This window comes from Sinohyriopsis cumingii, chromosome 8 (genome assembly GCF_028554795.1).
Source record: "Sinohyriopsis cumingii isolate HCF-2022 chromosome 8, ASM2855479v2, whole genome shotgun sequence".
Classification (NCBI taxonomy): domain Eukaryota; kingdom Metazoa; phylum Mollusca; class Bivalvia; order Unionida; family Unionidae; genus Sinohyriopsis; species Sinohyriopsis cumingii.
The window spans coordinates 80,551,335-80,565,960 of record NC_142968.1 but is presented as its reverse complement, the minus strand read 5'-3'; the positions used below and the strand labels follow the sequence as shown (position 1 = coordinate 80,565,960).

General features: G+C 35.6%; 1 protein-coding gene across 8 annotated transcripts in view; it reads left to right on the top strand.

The window, feature by feature from the left end:
• Positions 1–14,626, top strand: part of LOC149793960 (talin-1-like) — a 284,989-nt gene that overhangs the window by 102,223 nt on the left and 168,140 nt on the right. For all 8 annotated transcript variants that reach the window (XM_089967893.1, XM_089967891.1, XM_089967887.1 and 5 more), the window contains exons 5-11: positions 2,214–2,343; positions 2,637–2,786; positions 5,376–5,518; positions 6,235–6,362; positions 10,157–10,220; positions 12,828–12,932; positions 13,713–13,802. In XM_089967893.1, the coding sequence (XP_089824019.1) occupies positions 2,214–2,343; positions 2,637–2,786; positions 5,376–5,518; positions 6,235–6,362; positions 10,157–10,220; positions 12,828–12,932; positions 13,713–13,802 (810 nt within the window). The remainder of the gene's footprint in view (positions 1–2,213; positions 2,344–2,636; positions 2,787–5,375; positions 5,519–6,234; positions 6,363–10,156; positions 10,221–12,827; positions 12,933–13,712; positions 13,803–14,626) is intronic.

Genomic DNA, 14,626 nt, shown 5'->3' with positions numbered 1-14,626 from the left:
AAAAGTATTGACAACACCCATGTATCGTCTACAAATTAACACAAGGTGACTAACTCGTGTGGTTTCAAATTTGCACCCCTCTCCCCCCCACTCCCCGTCCATCTTATGCCAATTATTTTATTCTGTGCACATGTTCAGCTGTTAATAACATATCGTCTTGATGATTTTGGTACTTTACTGATCATTTAAGAACCACATGTAACTGTTACATCATATCTTGATTACTTTGTTTTGATCGAATTCAAAAGCTTCACTTCTGGTTGTATCACATGTTGAAATACAATGCATTTAGTTCTTTTGGTGGTTATTGTTTGTTCAGGTCATGGGTAAAACTGTAACTACTAATCAGAACTAACTGTAGCTTGTTCACAATGTGACACACTGGATGTATTGGCATCAAAACTCAAACCAAACAGATAAAAAGCAACACAGAAACTTGTGGCTTTCAAATGATCTGTAAAGTACTTACATTGTAGGGGCCCCCGAGTCCGAATGGTGTAAAGTGCTCTCTGTTACGGATCACTGCTACCTCACCTCTCTCTGCATGGGTTCGAGTCTCAGATTCTGACAATATGGGTATGTGAGAAAGCTTGCCAGTAGCTTCTCGTGGGTAGGTGGTTCTTTCCGTGGGTTTTCCCCAGGTTCTTCCTCCACCATTAATACTGGCAGCCATGTATATAGCATATCATGTGCTGAAAAATGGTGTTAAACCCTACAGCAACAACAGAATTGGAAAGGGGGCATATTCTGAACTGCTCTTAATAATTTGTAGAAGGGGAGTGCATGTTTTCAATAATTTCCTTTTTCACTGACAGTCAAAAGTGTCTGTGGCCAGGGCAGTCATTTTACATCTGCAGGAAGTACAATGTGAAGGATTTGTTAGTTATCTTTGCTACCACTTTGGACTTATTCTAGATAAGATTGACCACCACAATTTCTTCTGTTTGAAAAATAACACTGCAGTGCCTTTGAACTTAAAGTGGTGACATGAAATTGGTAATAAGATGTTTTTAAAGCATTCTTGCAATGCAAAACAAGGGGCTTAGTGACCTAGACAAGTCTGGCATCTGATCTGATGGAGCAGCATGAAATGGCCTAAAAGTTTGAATCAAAGTCACTGACAACTGACATGTAGTCAGTTTGGAAGTATTTAACTTATCAAGGATGAGAATGTCTTATGAACTGATGGTAAGTTTATGGCTGTGGTCTGGAAATTCAAGCAATATGTCAACACATAAAATGGCACCATGCTACCAGTGAGAGACTTTCAAAAGATGATGGAAATCAAGTTAATGTTGTGCATTGTTAATATGTCAACAGGCTGTGTAACATGAATCATAGCGATATACGGTAGAAGTATATCATTTCTGACCAGTTTGATATACCATCAGATAATGTACAGGCCAGTCAAGGTCTATACTTTTTTCTAGTTTATCTACACCCTCATTTACCAAAGCACATTCTGCTGATGTGGCAGAAACGGTCCACACTCAGTATTAAATATATATAACAGATCCCATCATAAAGAAAAAAAAAAGATCTATGCGATAAAGCTTTCTTTTACATATTAGTCAAATATACATATGATTCTATAATAATTAAAATTTCATAGGAAAATGTCTTATGAATGACACAGTATAAAGTAAAACAATACTGTACTTCTATAAACGTGAGAGTGCATCTGCAATCACAGTATCTTTTCCTCAGATGCATCTAATGTCACTATTCCTGAAGCATCAAACTCCTCTTAACAATCTCTTATTTTTATTTTTCATTTTGTTAATGAAAGTAAGGAGGTTATGATCACTGAGTACAATAATTGCACTACCTGCTTTTCCAGTGGCAGCCTATGGATTATTTTTTTACTGCAGAGGCATGATTTTGTAGGCATTGTCTCCATTTTACCATTGCAATAACATTCTGAGTATAGTACATTGCAATAACATTCTGAGTATAGTACATTTCTGAACCTTGAGTGAGCCAATGGAACATTTTCCTTCCCTTAGCTGCCAGTGTCTAAAGAAATTTAAGAATTTCCCATATCTTTATCTCGTATAGGGAGAGATACATCAAAAATTTCCACTTGACAATTCAACCAAGGCACACAAATACAAATGACACATTGTCATTCATAGCTTGTACACATATTTATTGTTTGATTTATTGAGGTTTGATTGATTGACTGATCATGCAAATTTATTATTTCCACTCAGGACCTGGTGGAGTACAGGAAGAAGGTGCGGATTCTCAAAGTTCGCACACTGGATGGTACAGTTCGTAAAGTTCAGGTGGATGACAGCAACACTGTTGGACAACTTATGCTGACCATCTGCTCAAGGATAGGTACTAGCATTGACCATTTTAGTCATGCATTATGTTTCTCATTACTTATCTTTTAAGTCGTGATTTGTGCTTCTAATGGAATATCCAGATTAAATTTCACCTTAATTTGTTCAGTTTCTTGTCTGCTTGAACTAGATTGATCTGGACTTTTAAACTTTGTTTTTGCCACTCCAGGTGATTTTCAACTTTCCTTTTTATCTTTTTAAGTCGTGTCTGAAAGATTACTTTGTTTCTGTCCTCATTCTTCTTCCAGAGTATATGTTTTTTGATGTGTATGATGAATTTTATTTCAGGAATAACAAACCATGATGAGTACTCACTAATCCTGGAAATGTCCGATGACGAGAAAGAGAAGACGCTGACACTGAGGAGGGACAAATCCATTGCTAAAGACCAAAAGAAACTGGAGGAGATGAGAAAGAAACTCCACACAGAAGATGATAGTGAGTTTGAACAAAGCTCATTTATATGATTATTATAATTTGATCTTTTAAAAAAATAAAAAATAACTTACTGTGTTTATTATGCATAAATGAGTCTTGTTTATACTGCATCTGATCCCATACAAGTGAAATGGATAGGAAAAACCTGCGCTTTATTTTTTACTCTCAGACAGGATTTTTCTCCATTTTAAAGCAGAACTCCAGACTTGAATCAGATATTTCTTGATATAGTCTGTTTTTTTTAATATCATCTCCTATCTGTTTTTAAAAAAACGGTCTGTCCACTCCCATTCTGCAATGACCCTTGTAAATTATTCATTCCATATAGTAATTACCACACAACTCTCATAAAGAGTATTCTGATTGGTGAAAGGTTTAAATTCATTCAGTGAATCTTATTATAATGGAAAGTGATGGCAATGGAAAGAAGAAGCATGCTTGTAAAACATGGCATCCCAAGTTGTTGAGAGAGAGAGAGAGAGAGAGAGAGAGAGAGCATGAGAGCATGACATGAAACATTTAGATAAATGTTTCAAAAATGTATGGAAATAAGAATGGCTGGTGCAAAAAGTTGATAGAAATTTAGTTGGTTAATTTATAAGAAAACTGAATGCTAGAAGAATGGCATTTTGTGACCTCTGCAAGAAAGATCTGAATTACAGTCATCGCGGTTGTAAGAGTTTGGAACAGCACCTACAAAAGAAGCTGCAGAAGGCATTTCAAAAAAGTACAGTTAATTACTATAAGAAGAAAGATTTCTTGCATGAGAGAACAGATGTAGCCTTCTGTTGGAATATGCGCACTGCATGTCGCCAAGCACCAGCTTGAAAGGAAAAAGGCTCTTGTTGAGAAGGAAAAGAAATGATTGCACATTGAGCGAAAAGAGTCAGTGGTGACAAGAAGTAAGGCTAAAGAAATCTTTGCCAAAGCCACAAAAGAGTTAGACTAGCATATCAATAGGTTGTGTCTATTGGAGAAAAAGACAAGTGTTGTTGTTGTTGTTGTTCTAGGGTTTAACGCCATTTTTCAGCACAAGATAGGCTATACATGGCGGCGAGTATAACTGGTGGAGGAAGAACCCTGGAAAACCCAGGGAAGAACCACCGACCGAAAAAGACAAGTGAATGTATGGGATGATTTGTATATAGTTCATGTACTTAATTACGATGTGACTTAATTACGATGTGAACATTGACATGCACATGAAATAACCAGCATCAATAGTATTGGAGAACAAATTCATGTGACTAAATCTAGTGAACTTATTGAAGTCAAGTTGAACATTTTTGGTAAGTTTATTAGTTTTTCAAATGATTATTTTGGTTTATTTTTATGATCATAAGTTGCACCAGGAGCAGTTTTTTATGAGTGTAAAATGCGTTTTTGGACCTTCGGATCGAGAACGCTGCCCTCAAGACCTCTGTTGGGGCAGATCCCCCAAATCTCCCTTAACATTTTTTTCTGTTTTTTTTTTTTGAAGACTAAAATCATGTCTGAATTCTAAATTATCATAAATGATTTGGCAGACTTTGTTAAGTTCTGAACTGGAAACATTAATTATTAGATCAGTTATCACACATTTTCAGGTTCAATATATTTCTCAATATTGTTTCTCAGATGGAGATATTGCATTATTTTGTTTATGATATTTCTGACAGTATTTGGAATTTTGTAAGAGGTAGGTATCATTCAAGGGAATGAAAGAATACACTGTTTGCCCATTTATTCTTGAAAAGCTATCAGAGGAATTCCTCAGGTTTGAAAAATCCTCAGTTTATCCTCAGAGTTAATATTAGACAAATTTATGGAAAATATAATGCATTATGATTGGACTGTAATTAGGGATGGATGAATGGGTGGGTTGGCAAATTTTGCAATGTACTCAGCAGGTTACTACCCAGTCATGTCAGTATTTACCAAATCTTGTTTTTCAGCTCTCGCACTCTGATTTTGTCAGTTTTCCCCACCATCCTCTCTCATCCTCATTTTTTTCAGGCGTAAAACTTTTTATTTTTGTGTTTTTTACAATTATTATTATTGTTGTTGTTGTGGTTTTTGGTGTTGGTGTTGTTTTTTTGTTGTTACTATTGTACTGCCAGAAAAGTGGTGGGGGTATAAGCCAGCAAGATCAAATGTTTATCTCAAGACCTGGACGGGACTGTTATAGGTAGTGCAAAACCATTCAGATGGACAGGACAGGAATTCCTCCATCCCTGATTTTAATCCTTGATGCCCGCTGAATGTTCAGTGAAAACTTTGTAATTCCAAACAAAACATTAAGAAAGCCATTGAACTATCTCATTTTGAGAAAGAAATTGAGATGAAACCAAGGCCAGGTGCATAAAAATTGCCTGAACTAGGAAGAAATAAGGAGTTTTTTTTTCTAAAACCCAGCTAGATCACATATATGACAATGATGTTCATCCATACCTTGTTTTATATTGTCGTTTTAGTCAGTTACACAGTTCCCACAAATGATTGTTACTTTTGAAGTAGAGAAAAAATTGGTTTAAATTCTTGCTTTTGTTTAGTTTGGTAAATATTTGTATAGGAACTTGAGAATGTCTTAGACTATAATCTATTCTGCAGCAAACTGGTTGGATCATTCCAAGACCTTAAGAGAGCAGGGTGTGGATGAAGAAAACACCGTATTGCTCAGGAGAAAGTTCTTTTTCTCTGACAAAAATGTGGATGCCCGTGACCCAGTTCAATTAAATTTGCTCTTCTCTCAGGTGAGTGATATTTAAGCTTTCCTTTGCAGGTTTTTCTTGATGGACTTTAGTCTGTTGTGCCGTGGGGAAAATAGCTCTGTTTGTATGAGACTTGTAATATCATTGATATAAATAGATTTAACCTGTGTCTGTGAACAGTATAGGTCCTGATTTGCCAGTCTGTAATTCATAGACCAAATTTTGGTCATTGCCTTTTGCATGAATAAGTTGAATTAAACAGTGATCTGCTGGCACACAGTGCATTGATATATATATATATATATATATATATATATATATATATATATATATATATATATACACACACACACACACACACACACATACACACACACAAACACACATACATTTATATACATACATATATACAGATATACATATGGTTGTGGGTTCGATCCCCAGCTAAGTCATACCAAAGACTTATAAAAATGGTACTAACAGCTGCCTCGCTAGGTGCTCGGCATTAAGAGGTTAGTGTTAGGACTGGTCGGCCTGGTGTCAGGATAATGTGACTGGGTGGGACATCATGCTACACGTCTGCGGTATGATGCCTCAATGCTAGACATCACTATAAACTGTCACACTGCAGACGTCATAATGATATGACTGAAAAAATGTTAAAGCTACGTAAAAAATCCAAATCACACACACACACACACACACACACACATGGTTAAATCAGCTTTCACTGAAGTGTGGCTACTCTTTCCTTGTAGACTCGAGATGCCATTTTGAATGGAACCCACCCAGTATCGCAAGAGAAAGCCACTGAATTAGCTAGTTTACAGTGTCAGGTCCAGTTTGGAGATCACAATGAGCAGAAACACAAGCCAGGATTTCTGGAGTAAGTGAAAATGCAATCCAAATTGTTATCCCAAATTTTTCTTTTAGTAAAGCATTAATAATATTGTAATTCCCTCCATCTGTCTTTCTTTAAAATGCATGGTGTAAATTCACAGTAGTATACTTGACACTTTTGATTACTATGTGAAAAAGGTTTTGTATTTTCTTGGCACTTTTTTTTAATGGTGGTTCCTTTGAGGATTTAAAAATTGAAATCAAATTTCTTAAACTTTCCAAATTTGTTAAATTTTTGCCTTTGACATTCCCTCCATGTCTGATGCAGTAGCCATTCCTTTTTTACCAACTATAGTTTTTATTACTAATAATAGTAACAAACTGTAGTATTCCTAAAATTAGCAACAAAATATAGATCCACTTATATTTCAGGTCAATTTTATGTCAGGGAAGGCAACCCAGATGTAAGAAAATGAATAGCACCTCAGTTCTCCAAACCATCAGTGTTTTCAGCTCTGATTTGAATATTGTATATATGCAGTAGAGTTGAAGCGATAAATCCCTGCGATGTATTAATTTAATTCATGATACACAGCCTACAATATGATACATTATCATTACATATATCCAATTTGATAGACTTTTCATCTTGAGAAGGTCAATTGTGGGGTGGTGGCATTTATTTTTGTATTGACATATATCAAGTAAATTACAGACAACATAAACTTGTTATCTGGTCATATGCGTCACAACATATAAAAAGTACATCCAAAGAGACTGCCTGGTGTTTCTTAGCTCTTTATACCATTTCAGGCTGTTCCATTAAACCTGTGCAGAACTCTTTTTGTTTACCATGCCCTTTGTGTTCCACTGCATGAATGTTTTAACTAACAATTTCATATTATCACTTAAATTTGGAAGTCAGTGCAGAGCTATCTTCAGGCAGAAGAAATGGTGGAATTTCCTTGTGCAAAGGATATCTTATCTAGAACAAGACCAAGTGGGAGTGTGGACAAGGCGAACAAATAAATCCTTCACATTATACTTCCTGTAGATGTAGACAATTGCTATAGCAACAGACAATCATTTCTTCCTGTGAAAAAGTAAACTGCTGACAATATCCACTCCCCTTCTACAAATTAACAAGGTGACTGACTCGTGTGGTTTGGAATCTGGAACTTTGCTGAGTCTATGCTATTTCTGTTTTTTTAACCTGTGTGCACAGTTGATTACAGATTACATATTTCAGCGAAAACAGAGACATTGCAAACTTATTTACCATATACATTTAGGTACATTACAGGTTATTTAATAGCTACGTTTGTGTGAAGTTTCTCGTTTGCTTTATATCCAAATGGACCTATGTTGGATGCCAATACTTACGGTGTGTCACCCAGTGAATATTTCACTGTTTTGATTGGTGGTTATTGTTTTATCTTGTGCCATATTCTCTGATTGTGTATCCCTCAAATTTGATGCAAGCAGACACAATGCGAAACAACAGAGAAACTTCATGTAACATGGTTATTAACAGTCAAGTACTTGAAACATACATGGGGAACAAATCTGGAATCTCTTCCTTAATGCTGATATATGTTATCAGTGACTAAGCATGCTGATGGGATAAAATAATCAGCATGGAATTGGCGTGGTTGGGACATGGGGGCATATGTCAGATCATGCAAGTTAGCCACCTTGTGTTTGTTAATCTGCAGAGGATGAGCAGGTGTGTCATCATTAGGTTTTCCTTTTTAATGACAGAAATGAGTGTATGTTCCTGCTATGGCTGCCTCAGATTAGTTCTCAATTTAAAGAATAAACAGGTAAATGTCTAATAATTAGACATGACTGCTGAAGATTGCAGTAACTTGTTTAGATAAGTATCCTTCTATATCGATTCTTCACATCTTGAATCAATAGGGAGAAAGTATCAATGCATTGATATATCGATTAATTCTTTCTTGCAGTCATGGTTGGAAGATAAATGTAATTGATTGTTTACTTGCACTCTGGGTAAGGTAGAACCATATCAGTTTCAGGCACAAAGGTCGAAGGTCAAGGCAACTATAACTAAAAGAAGACTAATGGTTTCCACACAATAGCTAGAGTTTTCCATCATCTACAGTTACCAGATTTTATCAGTAGATTGCACTTGGGGTAAGAAAGAACCTGTTTGATTATCGAGTCAAATGATCAAAGGTAAAGGTCACTCAGACTGAAAGGAGACTAATGGTTTCTGGACATTAATTTGAGTTCTCCATCATCTGTGTTTACCAAACAGTGTGAATGGCTTGCACTTGGAATAAGGAAGAATCCTATTGATTTTGGAGTTAAAAGGTTACAAGGTCAGGCTCATTGCCTGTAGGACTAAAATCATTTCAGCACAGTAATATCATTTCTGCATCAAATAACTCAAACTTTGTTGATGACTTTCACTTGGAGTAAGGAAGAAGATTATTGATATTAGGGTCAAAAGATCAAAGGTTGAGGTCACAGACTTGGTGAATGGCTTGCACTTAGGCTAACTGATCCTGTCTATTTTGGAGTTGAAATGAGGTCAAGGTCACTGACTGAAAAATATTCTACACAAAAGACAGTGATTACAGGTTTGAGCTGTATTAGACGGAGTGTTTTCCAATTGCACAACATGCATTTTGATGTATTTTGGTCTTGTCACCTACTGGGACAACCTCTACAACCATCAAAACAGGGGCCCCGAGTGGCTGAGTGGTCTAAAGCGCTCACTGTTCTGGATCACTGCCATCTCACCTCTGTCTGCATGGGTTCGAGTCCAAGGCTCGGCTAGCGTGGGTACGTGGGAAAGCCTTCCAGGGTTCTTCCTCCACCATTTATACTGGCCGCCATGTATAGCCTATCTTGTGCTGAAAAATGGTGTTAAACCCTAGAACAACAACCCTCAAAACTGACTGACATGGACACAACTTCGTGTATTGCTTGCACTGAAGGAAAGGAAAATTCCAGTTTATTTTAGGGTTGAATGGTCAAAAGTCAAGGTCACTGTGACTGAAAAATATAGTCTACATGTAAAATGATGATTACAGATTTTATTTGAATTCGAATGCAGATGGTGTTTCATTTGCACCACACATGTAGTGACATACATTTGGTCTTCTCCCCTAATGGGGCAACCCCTGCGACTCAGAACTGGCTGCTTTTTGTACCAGAATCTATGGTAAATCTCCGTACACCCTAATGATTTCACAGAATGGTGCTATTCTAATTATGGATACAAGATCTGATAGGCAGTTGTTATATTCAAAAATACTCAGATTTGTGGTTTGTAGTATTTCATTCCAAACTGAAATTCTGGTTTTCCCAAAATATAGGAGAAATCTGAGTATTAGGCCTCCTTACATATACTAGAGTCACCAGAGCAGACATAGTTAAGAAGGTGAAAATTAAACTGTATTCAAGACAATCTGATTTAGCTCAGACATTTAAAAGCAATTAAAGTCATATTAAACTTTGAGTTCTTGTCCTATAATATTTTTTTGCTCACTTAAGATTTTACCAGTGCTGTATATCAAAGTATATATTGAAAAACACTGTCCTGTATCAAGTACAAACATTCTGGTGATTCCATCCTCTGATAAGTACCTGATAAAAGCTGAACGATTCTCTCTGTTAACTAAAATTCTAGCTATTGACAGCTTCAAAAATCGGTTTTGTCTTAAATTAGTAAAAACTACTTTCATTTTTGTTAGAATTTTGTTCTGCCAGGTACTGAAAAGACAAATGCTTCTGCAATTCCATCATCGTCAATCTACATGTACTTCAAAAAGGACTTAAAAAGTTTGCATTTTTCTTCATTTTTTCCAGACTAAAGGAGTTTCTTCCCAAAGAATATTGCAAGGCTAAAGGCATAGAGAAAAAGATCTTTCTTGTAAGTTCATCACAGATTTACAGGACAAGTTTTAATCCTTTGCTATTACACCTATCAAATTCATATGACAGGGTTCCCACGCTTTCAGGAAATCAGGAAAAAGTTGGGAGGAATGATAATTTTTTTCCGGACTGAAAAGTCCTTGAATTTCGCAAATATTGATGAAACTCGGGGGAAAACCCGGGAATTTTCTGCCACCATTTGACACTCGAAACAATCACGTAATTGAGTCATAACTAAACCGATCGTGAGTTAAATTTATTGAGTTCTAACCCAAATATACGGAGGGTGCAGTATGGATCATTTGGTTGCTTGCAATAGACATATATGCTGAGTCCATCCAAATGCCCAGTGGATTAGATTCGGCTAGTAGGCTTTTATTTTCAAAGTCAGCTCGATATCTGTATCTTTCCTTACATGGAAGGTATGAAAACCAGTCTAGCATCACAAGAGGCCAACATGGTGTTGGCAAAGCGTAGCCGCTTACCAGATGGCCTAGCAAACTTTAAACGTTGTTAGATTGAGTGAGACATGCATGAAATTGATATGAAAATTAATTATTTTCTCAGAAATTGTGAGTATTAAAGTCATTATGTCTTTAATCTGCTGAAAGACAAGATAAAACTACGTTGTTGATAAAATGTGACCTGGTACTCGCAGTTTGCATTGCTAGTCGCATGAGTACACAAATCTAACAACGCACATTTTTAAATGTTGTAGAGAAAATTTTTTAACAAATATTAAATGAAAGTTGTTAACTGGTTGTAATAAAAATACAAAATTGAAAGAACACAAAATTCTCCATATTTTTATATTCCGAGTTCTGGAGTTTTGTTGTATCATGTGACTACCGCGTTCAAAAGTGCTCTCTGCTTAATAAATCAGACTGGCCAGATTGCTGGTTTCTACAGAAAGTATCTTGACTTTCATTTAATATAATTTAATTTCTGTACACCAGCATTATTAAGAAGTTTGTTGTTGATATCATGTGACTATTGGACTTCGATGTCATCAGTTGAGATTTGTGAAGTCATGTGACTAGTAATGCAGATGGGGCGAGTACTAGGTTAGGTTTCATCTGTGCCGTAGTTTCATCTTGTCTGTAAGTGGAATAACGACATAACGATTATAATACTTGCCATTTCTGAGAAAAATCATTTTCCTATCAATTTCATGCAGGTATGAGTCGATATAACATAAGTTTACATTTTATAGGCCTGCTGGTAAGTGACTGTCATATGTTGCTACCACACGGTGGTGGCAAATTCCAAATTTTCTATATGCAGTTGCAATGACCCCACACCCCAACATAAATGTCCAAATATGAAACATGGGGTGGAAATATTCGGAGGAGACTCGGATTAGAAAACGGACTGCTATTAGTTTTAAGCCAAATTTGTAGTCCAAATTGTTTAATCTCAGTGCTGAAATGAGAAATTTTTGTCCCTTGTATTATTTATTAAAAAACGATGCGAGCCCCTGTATCAGTACAAGTTTGGGGACTGGTTTAATGAATTACGAGAAGACAAGTTGATTTTACAGAAAACTCGGTCCTTGTTTATACAACAGTATATAATTTTGAAGGTCTTTTGTCAAAATTTAAATAAACCCTTTTGAAAATGTTTTTTAAATGATGGATTTTTAACCAGATTGTCTTAAGGAGATTATGTTGTTTGAAAAATCTTGTTTGGGGTTTAATTAACACAGATAAATTCAGGGTTAGACTCTTTTCGTTACAAGACAAGATTCTAATTGAGTTTTTTTTTATATACTTTAATAGGAAATGTTACTTTCTATGATATATATATTGCTGTAGAACTCTTAAGAATTAAAGGTTTGAAAGGAAACAAAACATAATTTATGTTCATCATGTTGTTCCCACTTAGCAACATAATGCAGCAAAATAAAGTTAGAATTTTTATTCTGTACATTGAAATGACTTTACATGACAGTTTATAGGAATATAATCAAACTTGTTTAGTGTGATACATTTTGTGGTTTTGTACATGATCATCTTTTCTAACTTCGATGTTTTGGAGAGCCTTGAATGAGAAACATCTTTAGATGTAGAAAATGCATGTTTTATAATCTAAAATGTTCTTTAATTCCATTCAGTAATGCTCATATGTGAACCTTGAAAAAAGTAATTTCATCCTGGAAAAACCCTGGAAATGACCTGGAAATTTATCTTTAGAAAAGCTTGAGAACCATGATATTAAATCTGAATTATATTGACATCAGCATTGTTCCAGGTGATTGCTTTTCACAATCCAAAAATAAGAATCCAATAATTTGTTAATATGGCACCAACCGCTATTTTAGCATAGTAATTTTAGCTGATAATATGAACTGAGATTTTTCAAAGTGTAAAGCAAAGTTTATTTTGACTAGTCAAGTTCCAGAATATTCTACTTTTTGAAAGTAACCACATATTAAAATTTGATTTGAAAATGGTCAAGAGCTGAAACAATCCATTGTTTTTGCAGTTATTAGAATTGCTTGCTTGTATTACTTTTTATGTCCAGAAGAGTATCAGTCCCTTCTGTGGAGTCTTGTTTTAAATTTTGATCTTTCCTATATAAATTCATAGAATTTGATCATTTACAGGAACACAAGAAATGGATTGGAGTTTCAGAAATGGATGCCAAAGTGAAATATACACAGATGTGCAGAGATTTAAAAACTTACGGCATTACATTCTTCTTAGTAAAAGTAAGTTTATTTACTTCATTAGTGTGACACTGAATAACAGCGACTGTCTGTAGTTATAAATGTTATTATCCACCTGGTAAATATTGCTGGTGGATACAGTTCTCGCTGTGTATGTCTGTCCTTGTACATTTTATATCTCTCTGTCAAAATGTTTTGGTCTCCATGGTGAGCATAACCTTAAAAGCCTTTTTTTTTCAACCAAACTTGATATACATTTCAAGCATGTTGTGTAGAGGTACCCAACACTCGAAAATTTCGACATCTAGTGTTATTTATGTTACTTTTGAAACAAAGTTTAGTACAATTAGTATATAAAACAGAGTGCCAGATGATAGGGCATGAAAATAAGTTGTATTAAAATTGAGCTTGCTGGACAGTTGCATTAGTAGCTGTCTGTTTTTACATAAGCTCTTATATCTTAGTTTTCTCAACATTTCTTTTTTATATTCGAGTGCATTGTTTTGTGTGTGCTTTTTTGCTGTTGTCATGTACAACAGTGAAATTATGTACAAGGTGAAGTAACACTGAGTTCAAGAATTCATTGATTGAGTTGTAAATAAGTTTTACTTTAATTATAAACATATTCTTGAAGATACATTTGTGTCATCATGCTGTAAGAGTGATACTACTTGTATGGGTGTGAATTTTTTTAAACCTTGTATGGTAAACTGTAGATTTTTTTTTTAAAGCTATTCTTTAGCGCATAAAAACATTTCCTTATTATCAGTATGGGTTGGTCACTTAATTTTCATTGCTATATCATGTTTCTTTTTTTTTAAGGAAAAAATGAAGGCGAAGAATAAACTTGTCCCACGACTTTTAGGAATTAATAAGGAAAGTGTAGTGCGTGTGGATGAAAACACTAAAGAGGTATGTATCACTGTATTGCTTGGAAGTATTTTAAGAACAACTTTTACAGTGTTACAAGGTTTACATAATCCTTGGAAATTGGGAAAATGTTGGGAGAAAGAACAGGCATTTATGATCAAAGTTGAGGCAAAATGGAATTGCGGTATGGATCATTGGAGTGCTTGTCCTAAACATATTTGTATAGTCAATCCAAGCACTTGGGCACTAGGACTGGTCAAGAGGATTGGTGGCTCCATGTTCAGCTCCATATTGGCATCTTTACTTGTGTAGAAGGAATGAATGCCATCTCATGTCACATTATGCCAGCATGTGAGTGACTTGGCCTCAGTCGATAAGTTTAAGAGAAACATAAGAAAGATTATCTTCCCCAGTTCCCCTTTTGATATGTAAAGTTAAGGAAAATATATTGTGAAATATCTTTGCTTATTATTTGGTTGTTGTTGTTGTAGTGTTTAACGCCATTTTTCAGCACACGATAGGCTATACATGGCGGCCAGTATTAATGGTGGAGGAAGAACCCGGGAAAACCCAGGAAAGAACCACCGACCAACGAGAAGCTACTGGCAAGCTTTCTCACATACCCACATTGGCTGAATCCGAGACTTGAACCCACGCAGACAGGGGTGAGATGGCAGTGATCCGTAACAGAGAGCGCTTTAGACCACTCGGCCGCTCGGGGCCCCCTTATTATTTGGTAGTTTTCACTGGAAAATACATTATCACTATTGTTCATGTTAATTGTCAGTAGTAGCTTTTGATGCCACTCCAACTCCCAACACATGTTTTGTGAATTTTACTATCAGACTTTGCTAAATACATAGAAA